This window comes from Salmo salar, chromosome 09 (genome assembly GCF_965601325.2).
Source record: "Salmo salar chromosome 09, fSalSal1, whole genome shotgun sequence".
NCBI classification, from domain to species: Eukaryota; Metazoa; Chordata; class Actinopteri; order Salmoniformes; family Salmonidae; genus Salmo; species Salmo salar.
In genome coordinates this window covers 126,493,616-126,505,617 of record NC_138299.1, presented here as the reverse complement: position 1 = coordinate 126,505,617, position 12,002 = coordinate 126,493,616, and the positions used below count along the sequence as shown (strand labels likewise).

At 46.0% G+C, this 12,002-nt stretch overlaps 1 protein-coding gene across 1 annotated transcript in view; it reads left to right on the top strand.

The window, feature by feature from the left end:
• The first annotated feature begins 1,059 nt into the window (after positions 1–1,059).
• The window catches only part of dpf1 (double PHD fingers 1), a 46,301-nt gene continuing 35,358 nt past the window's right edge, over positions 1,060–12,002 (top strand). Inside the window, exon 1 of the mRNA XM_014213966.3 lies at positions 1,060–1,172. Coding sequence (XP_014069441.2) covers positions 1,060–1,172 — 113 coding nt within the window. The remainder of the gene's footprint in view (positions 1,173–12,002) is intronic.

The window sequence follows — 12,002 nt, the reverse complement described above, 5'->3', positions numbered from 1 at the left end:
ACATAGAAATACAAAACATAGAAAAACACCCCCTGTCACGCCCTGACCTACTCTACCATAGAAAATAACATCTTACTATGGTCAGGACGTGACAGGCAGGATATTTGTCCACATGATAAAGCATGTATTGAATGTCTCAAAAATATCAGTAACAGATTTTTGACCAAATGTGCAGTTACTGCACTTTTGCTTGGTATGACATGCACTCCACAGTAAATTCTGAACATTTTCTGCCTGGGTATATTTTATTGGAATAATCCTTCCATAGAATGAGCTTGCTAATGTTCATTAAATATTTGTGAGCAGACATTTATAGAGTGGCTTCAGTGGCACCACTGCTACTAAAATGACATGGAGAGAAATTCCATCACTGCTGTGCCCACTGTCTTGGTTCAACAGATGAAGAGGCAACTCCTAAAATAATCAATTATCCTCCCTACTCCACTGTCCCCCAAAATGATAAATTATTCAACCTCTTCAGCATCGGCTCACCTAGAATAGATTATATCATTATCAATTGGCCTATCAACACATCTTAGTTATCCCTCTTCCAGAACCCCCCCCCCCCCCCCTCTTTGTCTAAATTAAATCTAACAAGATGAAGTAAAGGACCCTTTAGTGTATTCGAAAGTCATCCAAAAAGTACATCTCAAAATGATCTTGGATTCAAATTCTTGGAACATTTGGGGAGTGAAGATTTCCACTAATGTTACTCTTTGTAGCATCCTCACTGAGAGATGGTGCGCGTACAGCCTCGCCCTTAAAATATATTTCTATATCTGCAAGACAAGCAAACAATGCATCAGTTGGAATGGCACCTACAGACTGACAGTCCAGTAGCACACCAACCTTGACATTACAGTAGACGGTTTGGCTTACCCATAGAAGTCCAAGGCGGGACCGTTATACAGTTGACCGCGATACATACTGGTAGTTGTAGTGCATTGACTCTCAGCGTGTTACATATTGACATGTGCAAAAACTACATTTCCCCAGATCTGTCACTGAACGTTCCCGCTCCTATTGGCTGGCAGCCCCAGCCGCAGCCCCAGAGAATGAATGAAATTGAAATTGCTGGTATATTACATGTGCAATACGGGGATCTGCAGTGTTACATTGTATCTATCATACTATATCAAAATGGCCACAGTGGTACAGAACCCCCTGAAATCGTAAGTGCATACATTTTATCTTTTACATTTTTAGGGATACATTTGTGGATGCTGTCAGTCCATGTAGCCTAGGTAATCGTTGACAATGTTATGCATAGTAAATAAGTATCCAGCCTATAGGCTACATCGCAAGCATATAGCAAGCTACATATATTCCAATGGTAATGTAGTAGCGATGGAAAGGTATATTTCAAACAGCTTCATTTTTTGCCGGTTATGTTCCAAAATGCAGAGCTGCCTATGCATGCCTAGAAACAATTACACTGAGCCATCAATTTCATGAGGACGCTATGGTGGAATGTTGAGGTACAATCTATTACCCGGTATCCTTAGTCAATAGACAAGATCGCAGCCAACTTGCATGGCAGATCGGGTAGCGGTTTTCTATCAAACAGACTCCCTAATAATAGCGAATAATAGCGAGTGGCAGCGGTTTTTTGAAAAGTTTGTGCTTGATACCTGTTCACATTATTGTGGTAGGCAAAACCAAGCCCGTGGGAGCCTGCGACGGCTGAAACCTAATACCTTTTGGATATCCTTTTCTTGTAGACAGACCTCTTGGAAAAATAGCCTACGTGCTTTCGATTATAATGGCAGCAGTGTTTACAGGCAGCGCATCTTCGCTCCGACACCTGATAAAATATTGTGCAGCCTTGCATCATATAAAATGGTTAACTTATGTGCCGGGACTGGTTGCTTTTATTAGACTAGTGTTATCTCTGCCAGTCGCGTTGAACATTCCATCAAGTTTCCATTCGATTCCTTTGTGCAGAATTTACACAAGAACATTTCAACGTGCAGAATGCAGCCTGGGCTCGTGTCCAAAAGGTTGCTGTGCGTCTGTCAGCTTGGTAAAATGCACCTGAGAGACCCTTTCGATTAGAAATAATGGAAAACATAATAACTCGACTCTCGAAAATGTATTTTTGGAGTGTTCTTAGGTTAAATTGAAGCATTTGCAGCCTGTCTAACAAAGAACGTGGTAGCTTACTGTAGCACGGAACACATCGGATGTTACCTGAGCGGGAATGTAGTTGCGATGCTGTGCTGTCAGCGCTATCTGAAAACCAGACAGGCGACATTTCATGTAATTCATAACGAACTACCCTAAGTATACGAATAGCCTATTATAAGAAACAGTGAACTGCTTTAATTAATGTATTTGTCTATAACACAATTTATTTGACTCAGTCGATGCGCGGCAGTGATGGCATTCTACTTATTGGGGAAACGAACACAAGTTAGGCTATTTGTTGCCATAGGATATGGCCAACTAGCCTAAAGTATGCATAAATAAAATGGCAAATCGCGTGTTAGTTTTAGTAAGGCAAAACTGCACCTCTTAAAATGTCATTAAATCAGCCTATTGCCTACCGATAAGTGATCGTGTACAGCACAGAGACCTGTGAGGTGAACGGTGGCGCTGGAGGCATCACCTATGCCGCTCATTTTCTCATTATAATATTCTCTGTTTAGGCTACCCCGTTGTTCTAGTAGAGTAGCTAGAACGTTTTTATATGAATTTGTTGCTTTTGTGTTGCTGTTTTTATATACATTTTAAGATGCCCAGTTTCATCTTGTTCTGAAAGCAGATATAATACACAGTCACAAACTGTTTAGGCCAACCAGCAGTAGCCTACCACCCATGTTGTCATCTATCAGTTATTCATTGGGATTTAGCAACCCTTTTTGTTCCTTTCTGGCCTTTCTGCTGTCCGCCTCGTCTCTGGTTCCTCAATTACTGGGAACAAGTGGGGACATAGATGCTCCCAGAGGCCTTTGCAAGGCCATGTCAAGGAGATTCGTTTGACTTATTTGCATGGAAATTACGAATGCAGGGAACAAAGGGAATTGCATAGGATAGGAGCCATCAGTGGACTATGAACTTATTAATACTGACTTGAATGTTTCTCAGTAAGGGTCTAGTCTACTTAATATCCTCTACCACTGCTCCCGCTGCTTATATAATGTTATCTAGCCTACTGATTTGGAGTAATCGGAGCTCACCACTCAACTGTTGTCCCATGCATCTCAGAGGTTCAAAGAGTTCAGTGTGTGGAGGCAAGTCCTCAGAGAACCATCACTCTACTGGGCATTCCCCTAACTTCTCCACTAGTCCTCCTTTAATCTCTCTGCTACTCCTTTTCTCTCTCTCTCTCTCTAGCTCACCCACCCCCTGCTGCCCTCATATTGCCATCCCTGACTCACAACTAAATTCTCAGATCTTTAGGGGTCTCTCTCTCTCTGTTAATTATCCTTCCATCCACCCTCAAACCTACCCCTACCCCTTGCCCTTATCATGTCTCTTGGTTTTGAACTCTTTCTCTCTTCCTCCACTGACTACCTTTTTCCTTCTTTCCCCCATCCTTTCCTTCTGTCACTCTACTTGGAGGAAGAGGCCATAGGCTGACTGACTGTTGTGATAGTTATTCTGCCGTGCCTGACTGATCTGAGGGATATTAATTCCACATAATTCTGTGTTCAGGCACTGTTTAAACGAACAGCCAGGCCTACCGAGTTCATTGAAGCCTGAGCATCCTCTCTCTAGCTCGCTCTCTCCTCTCTCTCTCGCTGTCTTTTCGTGAGGGCATTTCTTTTCTGGTTTATTGCCATCATTCCCCCTTTTTTTCCACATAGACCTTCTTCTCTTTGTCTTCATGGGAAGATGAGAGAGAGACACATAAGTATTTTTAGCTCTATGACCTATTTCTCCATTGCTACCTAACCGACTGTCAGTCACTTCCCTGTGCTTTGGGATCCAATATGGTCGCCAGCTGTAGTCTCGAGTTGTAGTTCAGGACAGGGAGAATAGGAACTACAACAGCCCTTTACAGTAGTGGCCAAGTAGGCTATTCGAATAATTCACTTAGGAAACCTCCATCGGATGTGCAAGAAAGACACAGGAAGTAGGCCTGGTATGCATGCACAGCAATGAGGGGGCTATGATTCATCAGCCATGTGTTCCAACATAGTTTGACTGGTGTTGGAGTAGTAGGGCCATTTGGATAGGGCATACGACTGTGGGGGATGGTCGGGACATGGCTCTAGCTGTGTGACTGGGAACATTCAGAAGAGCCCCTTAAAGAATCTGATTCAGACTGACTGAAAGGAAGACAGACGTGTAATAATGAGGGTAATGAAAGGGTTGAATGAAGAAGAGAGGAGAGTGAGGACGTAATTCCAAACATACATGTATTTGGATGGATGCCTATGGGCAGCTTTTGTTTTGTGTGCATAAAATGCTTTGGGGTTATAAACATGGTACCTTTGCTTTTAATGTTATTGCCTGTGACTGTGACAATGGCAGGTAGGGATAGAACGAACAGGGTGATGCAAGGTCCGCTGACAGAAGATGGGCTTGGTGCAGTGCATGCAATGCAACTGACTGCACAGAATAGGCTGCAGCAATAAACATGCTTGAATTGCATTGCACAGTTGCATGGCACAGACAGAAGGTCCCAGCTCGCATTCATTATACATCACAGGGAAAGAAAACCCATTGGAAGAAATAATGTCACATACGGTTTTGAGTCAGTGGTAAAGCGAGTGTTGTGTACATCCACATGGCATAACAATCTACTTCAACCGGCATCCTTAACAGTCCTACTCTGTAATAATCTATAATAATCTCCAAATATTCCTGCTCGTCCTCTCCCGAAACATTCCTCTAATCCCACTCTCTGGACATTACTACAATCCTATTCTCTGGCAGACACACGTGCCATGTGCACAAACACATGCACACATAGACACGCGCGCGCGCGTGCGCACACACAGACACAAACACAAACACACAGACACACACACACACAAACATACACACAATTCTATACATTCTGCAGTAATCCAATTCTGAAGTACACTATTCCCTCGGAAGGAAATTCCTTTAGTTCCATTGTCTCGGGCCAATGGTATGGATTTCTGCTAGAAATTGGTGGGTGGAGTCATGTAAAGCAAATGAGTATTTCCTCGTGCAGCAAGTTAATAACGTTAGAGAGAAAGAGGGAGAGAGAGAGCGAAGGGAGGAAGGATCCATCCACGTAATAACAGCAAAAGTGCAGAGTCAATACTCTTACCTGAAGGACCAGTGTTCAGCCACTCCAGTTGGACTGCCATGCGCTGATGTACTGCCCGAAATGCACACTCAGAACACATACACAGAATATACAAACGCATACACTACCGTTCAAAAGTTTGGGGATCACTTAGAAACTTACTTGTTTTTGAAAGAAAAGCAAATTTCTTGTCCATTAAAAGAATATAACATTGATCAGAAATACAGTGTAGACATTGTTAATGTTGTAAATTACTATTGTAGCTGGAAACGGCTGATTTGTAATGGAATATCTACATAGGCGTACAGAGGCCCATTATCGGCAACCATCACTCCTGTATTCCAATGGCACGTTGTTAGCTAATCCAAGTTTATAATTTTAAAAGGCTAATAGATCATTAGAAAAACATTTTGCAATTATATTAGCACAACTGACAAACTTTCTTTTGAAACTTGTCAGTCTATTCTTGTTCTGAGAAATGAAGGCTATTCCATGCGAGAAATTGCCAAGAAACTGAAGTTCTCGTACAACGCTGTGTACTACTCCCTTCACAGAACAGCGCAAACTGCCTCTAACCAGAATAGAAAGAGGAGTGGGAGGCCCCGGTGTACAACTGAGCAAGAGGACAAGTACATTAGAGTGTCTAGTTTTAGAAACAGATGCCTCACAAGTCCGCAACTGGCAGCTTCATTAAATAGTACCCTCAAAACACCAGTCTCAATGTCAACAGTGAAGAAGCGACTCCGGGATGCTGGCCTTCTAGGCAGAGTTACTTTGTCCAGTGTCTGTGTTCTTTTCCCCATCTTAATCTTTTCTTTTTATTGAGATATGGCTTTTTCTTTGCAATTCTGCCTAGAAGGCCAGCCTCCCGGAGTCGCCTCTTCACTGTGGACGTTGAGACTGGTGTTTTTCAGGTACTATTTAATGAAGCTCAGTTGTGCACTGGGGCCTCCCACTCCTCTTTCTATTCCGGTTAGAGGCAGTTTGCGCTGTTCTGTGAAGGGAGTAGTACACAGCGTTGTACGAGATCTTCAGTTTCTTGGCAATTTCTCGCATGGAATAGCCTGCACTTCTCAGAACAAGAATAGACTGACAAGTTTCAAAAGAAAGTTCTTTGTTTCTGGCCATTTTGAGCCTGTAATCGAACCCACAAATGCTGATGCTCCAGATACTCAACTAGTGCTAAAATAATTGCAAAAGGGTTTTCTAATGATCAATTAGCCTTTTAAAATGATCAACTTGGATTAGCTAACACAACGTGTCGTTGAAACACAGGAGTGATGATTGCTGATGTCACGCACTGACCTTAGAGATCCCTTTTATTCTCTACTTGGTTAGGTCAGGGTGTGACTAGGGTGGGCAATCTATGTTTTCTATTTCTTTGTTGGCCGAGTATGGTTCCCAATCAGAGGCAGCTGTCTATCGTTGTCTCTGATTGGGGATCATACTTAGGCAGCCTTTTTCCCATCTTAGTTTGTGGGATCTTGTTTTTGTGTAGTTGCTGTGTAGCCTGCAGAACTTTACGTTCGTTTTGTATTTTGTTGGTGTTCATTTTAAATAAAAGTAAAATGTTCGCCTACCACGCTGCACCTTGGTCCAATCTTTACGACGAGCGTAACAGAAGATCCCACCACAAATGGACCAAGCAGCGTGGCCAGGAGGAGCAGACATCCTGGACATGGGAGGATATCTTGGACGGTAAGGGATCCTGGAGTTGGGAGGAAATCCTGTCTGGAAAAGATCGCCTTCCATGGGAGCAGATGGAAGCAGCGAGGGAGCAACAACAACGACACCGGGGTTCGCGACCACGTGTGCCCCCCAAAATGTTTTTGGGGGGCACACGGGGTGGTTGGCGGAGCCAGAGCCAACTCCCCGTACTCACCGTGGGGAGCGTGTGACCGGTCAGGCACCTTGTTTTGCGGTGATACGCACGGTGTTTCCAGTGCACATCCACAGCCCGGTGCATTCTGTGCCAGCTCCCCGCACTTGCCGTGTGAAAATGGGCATCTGTCCAGGACGGGTGGTGTCGGCTCAGCACGCCTGGTCTCCAGTGCGCCTCCTCGGTTCAGGATATCCTGCGCCGGCTCTATGCACTGTGTCGCCAGTGCGCCTTCACAGCCCAGTGCGTCCTGTGCCCGCGCCCCACACTTGCCAGGCTAAAGTGAGCATCCAGCCAGGACGGGTTGTGCCAGCTCTACGCTCCAGACCTCCAGTGCGCCTCCACGGTCCATGGCCCGGAGCCTCCTGTGACGATCCATGGCCCGGAGCCTCCTGTGACGATCCATAGTCCAGAGGCTCCAGCGACGGTCTGCGGTCCAGAGGCTCCAGCGACGGGCTGCGGTCCAGAGGCTCCAGCGACGGTCTGCGGTCCAGAGGCTCCAGCGATGGTCTGCGGTCCAGAGGCTCCAGCGATGGTCGGCGGTCCAGAGGCTCCAGCGACGGTCTGCGGTCCAGAGGCTCCAGCGACGGTCTGCGGTCCAGAGGCTCCAGCGATGGTCGGCGGTCCAGAGGCTCCAGCGACGGTCTGCGGTCCAGAGCCTCCAGCGGGGGTTTCCAGTCCGGAGCCTTCTGCGACGACCCACGGTCCGGAGTCTCCGGCGACGACCCACGGTCCGGAGTTTCCAGCGACGATCCACGGTCCGGTTCCTCCGGCGACGATCCACGGTCCAGAGCTTCCGGCGACGATCCCCGCACCAGAGTTGCCACCGAAGATGGCGGATCCGCGAGCGGAGCGGGGTCTACGTCCCGCACCGGAGCCGCCACTGAGGCTAGATGCCCACCCGGACCCTCCCCTATAGAGTCAGGTTTTGCGGCCGGAGTCCGCACCTTTGGGGGGGGGGGGCTACTGTCACGCCCTGACCTTAGAGATCCCTTTTATTCTCTACTTGGTTAGGTCAGGGTGTGACTAGGGTGGGCAATCTATGTTTTCTATTTCTTTGTTGGCCGGGTATGGTTCCCAATCAGAGGCAGCTGTCTATCGTTGTCTCTGATTGGGGATCATACTTAGGCAGCCTTTTTCCCACCTTAGTTTGTGGGATCTGGTTTGTGTATAGTTGCTGTGTAGCCTGCAGAACTTTACGTTCGTTTCGTATTTTGTTGTTTTGTCGGTGTTCATTTTAAATAAAAGTAAAATGTTCGCCTACCACGCTGCACCATGGTCCTTCTCTACACACAATCGTAACAGCTGATAATGGGCCTCTGTACGCCTATGTAGATATTCCATTAAAAATCAGCCATTTCCAGCTACAATAGTCATTTACAACATTAACAATGTCTACATTGTATTTCTGATCAATTTGATGTTTTAATGGACAAAAAATGTGCTTTTCTTTTAAACAAAAGGACATTTCTAAGTGAACCCAAACTTTTGAATGGCAGTGTATATGTATGTACAAGCTCCAGCCACACACACGAGGAATAGGTATTGTGCATAAACAGACTCATAGTATCAGCTACACCCATGTATAGCAGTGTTCCCATCTCCATTCCTTAGCTACCCCCAACAACACATATTTTTGTTGTGGCCCCAGACAAACTAACTTGATTCAACTCACCGAGGTCTGGATGATTAGTTGACAAGTTGAATCATGTGTGCTGGTTCAGGGCTACAATAAAAATGTGTACTGTTGTGGGTACTGGAGGACTGAAGTTGGGAAACACTGTCCTGTAGAATACAGTCACATAGGCAGACACACGGACATATGACACTTTATGCAAAACCAGAGGCCTGTAACATGGCAACAAAGTATTTACAGTAACATGTAAAGTCCCGTGTGGCTCAGTTGGTAGAGCATGGTGTTTGCAACGCCAGGGTTGTGGGTTCGATTCCCACGGGGGACCAGTATGGGGGGGGAAGAAAAAAAAAGTATGCATTCACTACTGTAAGTCACTCTGGATAAGAGTGTCTGCTAAATTACTAAAATGTAAAATGTAATGTAAACTCAGCAAAAAAAGAAACACCCCTTTTTCATGACCCTGTCTTTCAAAGACAATTTGTAAAAATCCAAATATCTTCACAGATCTTCATCGTAAAGGTTAAACACTGTTTCCCATGCTTGTTCAATAAACAATTAATGAACATGCACCTGTGGAACGGTTGTTAAGACACTAACAGCTTACAGACGGTAGGCAATTAAGGTCACAGTTATGAAAACGTAGGACACTAAAGAGACCTTTGTACTGACTCTGAAAAACACCAAAAGAAAGATGCCCAAGGTCCCTCCTCATCTGTGTGAATGTGCCTTAGGCATGCTGCAAGGAGGCATGAGGACTGCAGATGTGGCCAGGGCAATAAATTGCAATGTCCGTACTGTGAGACGCCTAAGACAGTGCTACAGGGAGACAGGGCGGACAGCTGATCGTCCTCGCAGTGGCAGACCACGTGTATCAACACCTGCACAGGATCGGTACATCTGAACATCACACCTGCGGGACAGGTACAGGATGGCAACAACAACTGCCTGAGTTACACCAGGATCGCATAATCCCTTCATCAGTGCTCAGACTGTCCGCAATAGGCTGAGAGAGGCTGGACTGAGGGCTTGTAGGCCTGTTGTAAGGCAGATCCTCACCAGACATCACCGGCGACAACGTCGCCTATGGGCACAAATCCACCATCGCTGGACCAGACAGGACTGGCAAAAAGTGGTTTTGTCTCACCAGGGGTGATGGTCGGATTCACATTTATCGTTGAAGGAATGAGCGTTACACCGAGGTCTGTACTCTGGAGCGGGATCGATTTGGAGGTGGAGGGTCCGTCATGGTCTGGGGCGGTATGTCACAGCATCATCGGACCGAGCTTGTTGTCATTGCAGGCAATCTCAACGCTGTGCGTTACAGGGAAGACTACCTCCTCCCTCATGTGGTACCCTTCCTGCAGGCTCATCCTGACATGACCCTCCAGCATGACAATGCCACCAGCCATACTGCTCGTTCTGTGCGTGATTTCCTGTAAGACAGGAATGTCAGTGTTCTGCCATGGCCAGCGAAGAGCCCGGATCTCAATCCCATTGAGCACATCTGGGACCGGAGGGTGGGGGCTAGGGCCATTCCCCCCCAGAAATGTCTGGTAACTTGCAGGTGCCTTGGTGGAAGAGTGGGGTAACATCTCACAGCAAGAACTGGCAAATCTGGTGCAGTTCATGAGGAGGAGATGCACTGCAGTACTTAATGCAGCTGGTGGCCATACCAGATACTGACTGTTACTTTTGATTTTGACCCCCCCTTTGTTCAGGGACACATCATTCCATTTCTGTTAGTCACATGTCTGTGGAACTTGTTCAGTTTATGTCTCAGTTGTTGAATCTTGTTATGTTCATACAAATATTTACACATGTTAAGTTGGCTGAAAATAAACGCAGTTGAGTTTAGATGAATGCAAACATACGTAACACAGGCCTATAGATACATAGAGACACCTACTGTACAGATGCACTCTCTCTCCACTTCATTCACATACACCCGCACACGCGCACACACACACGCAGACATATACACACACACACACACACACACACACACACACACACACACACACACACACACACACACACACACACACACACACCACATAGTGATGGGGTAAAAAATGGATACAGTTACATTTCACAATCATTTTTTTGCGTTAGTTGGCTGTACCTGCACCAAAACTCCAGTATTTTTCCTTCATAGCTTGTTCTCCATCTTCTTTATAAATAGGGAGCCAATTTCAGCGCTTTTATTTCTATGACTGATCAAAACTCATTTTCTTAAGGCTCGCTCTTGTCCCTCTGCAGCAGACATGTGAGCAATATGTTTGGAACATCAAATCGCAATAAAATCACAGTATCGAATCGCAGTATATATAGAATCGTGAGAATCGCAATGCATATGGTATCGGCACCTAAGTATGGTGATAATATTGTATTGTGAGGTCCCTGGGGATTGCCAGCTCTACACACACTCTATGCCAAGCTGTATTTGTCTCAGGGACATGGTACATTAACAGATGAGCTGGTCGATAGTCCTACAGTGGTGCAGCTGTCTGTGTTGCTGTCTGTTGATGTGTCAGCATCAGCTCAACATCAACACTGTGTGTGTGTGTGTGTGTGTGTGTGTGTGTGTGTGTGTGTGTGTGTGTGTGTGTGTGTGTGTGTGTGTGTGTGTGTGTGTGTGTGTGTGTGTGTGTGTGTGTGTGTATGACCACTCCTGGTGAACAACGCCACAGCCCCCTCAACAGCCCAATGTGTTCCAGCTGTTAGACTGGCAGATGCTAGCTGCCACACTTTACTGTACACACACACACACACACACACACGCACACACGCACACACACACACACACACACACACACACACACACCACACACACACACACACACACACACACACACACACACACACACACAGACAGACAGACAGACAGACAGACAGACAGACAGACAGACAGACAGACAGACAGACAGACAGACAGACAGACAGACAGACAGACAGACAGACAGACAGACAGACAGAGACGCACACACACACACACACACTCTCACACACATACACACACACACACACATGCCTACATACACACACACACACAGGCCTGCACGCACTACCACACGAACACCCACACAAACACACATACACACCCCTGTCATCACAGCCTAGTTACTGACGGGCATCCTAGCCATGAAAACACGTATGTTCCATGCTATGTCAAAGCCGTCTCCCAAAGTGACAAGAAGTTGGTGTACTTGTCTGTGTACGGTTCTTTATTATGCACAATGTATGTTCACTGTCAACAGTTG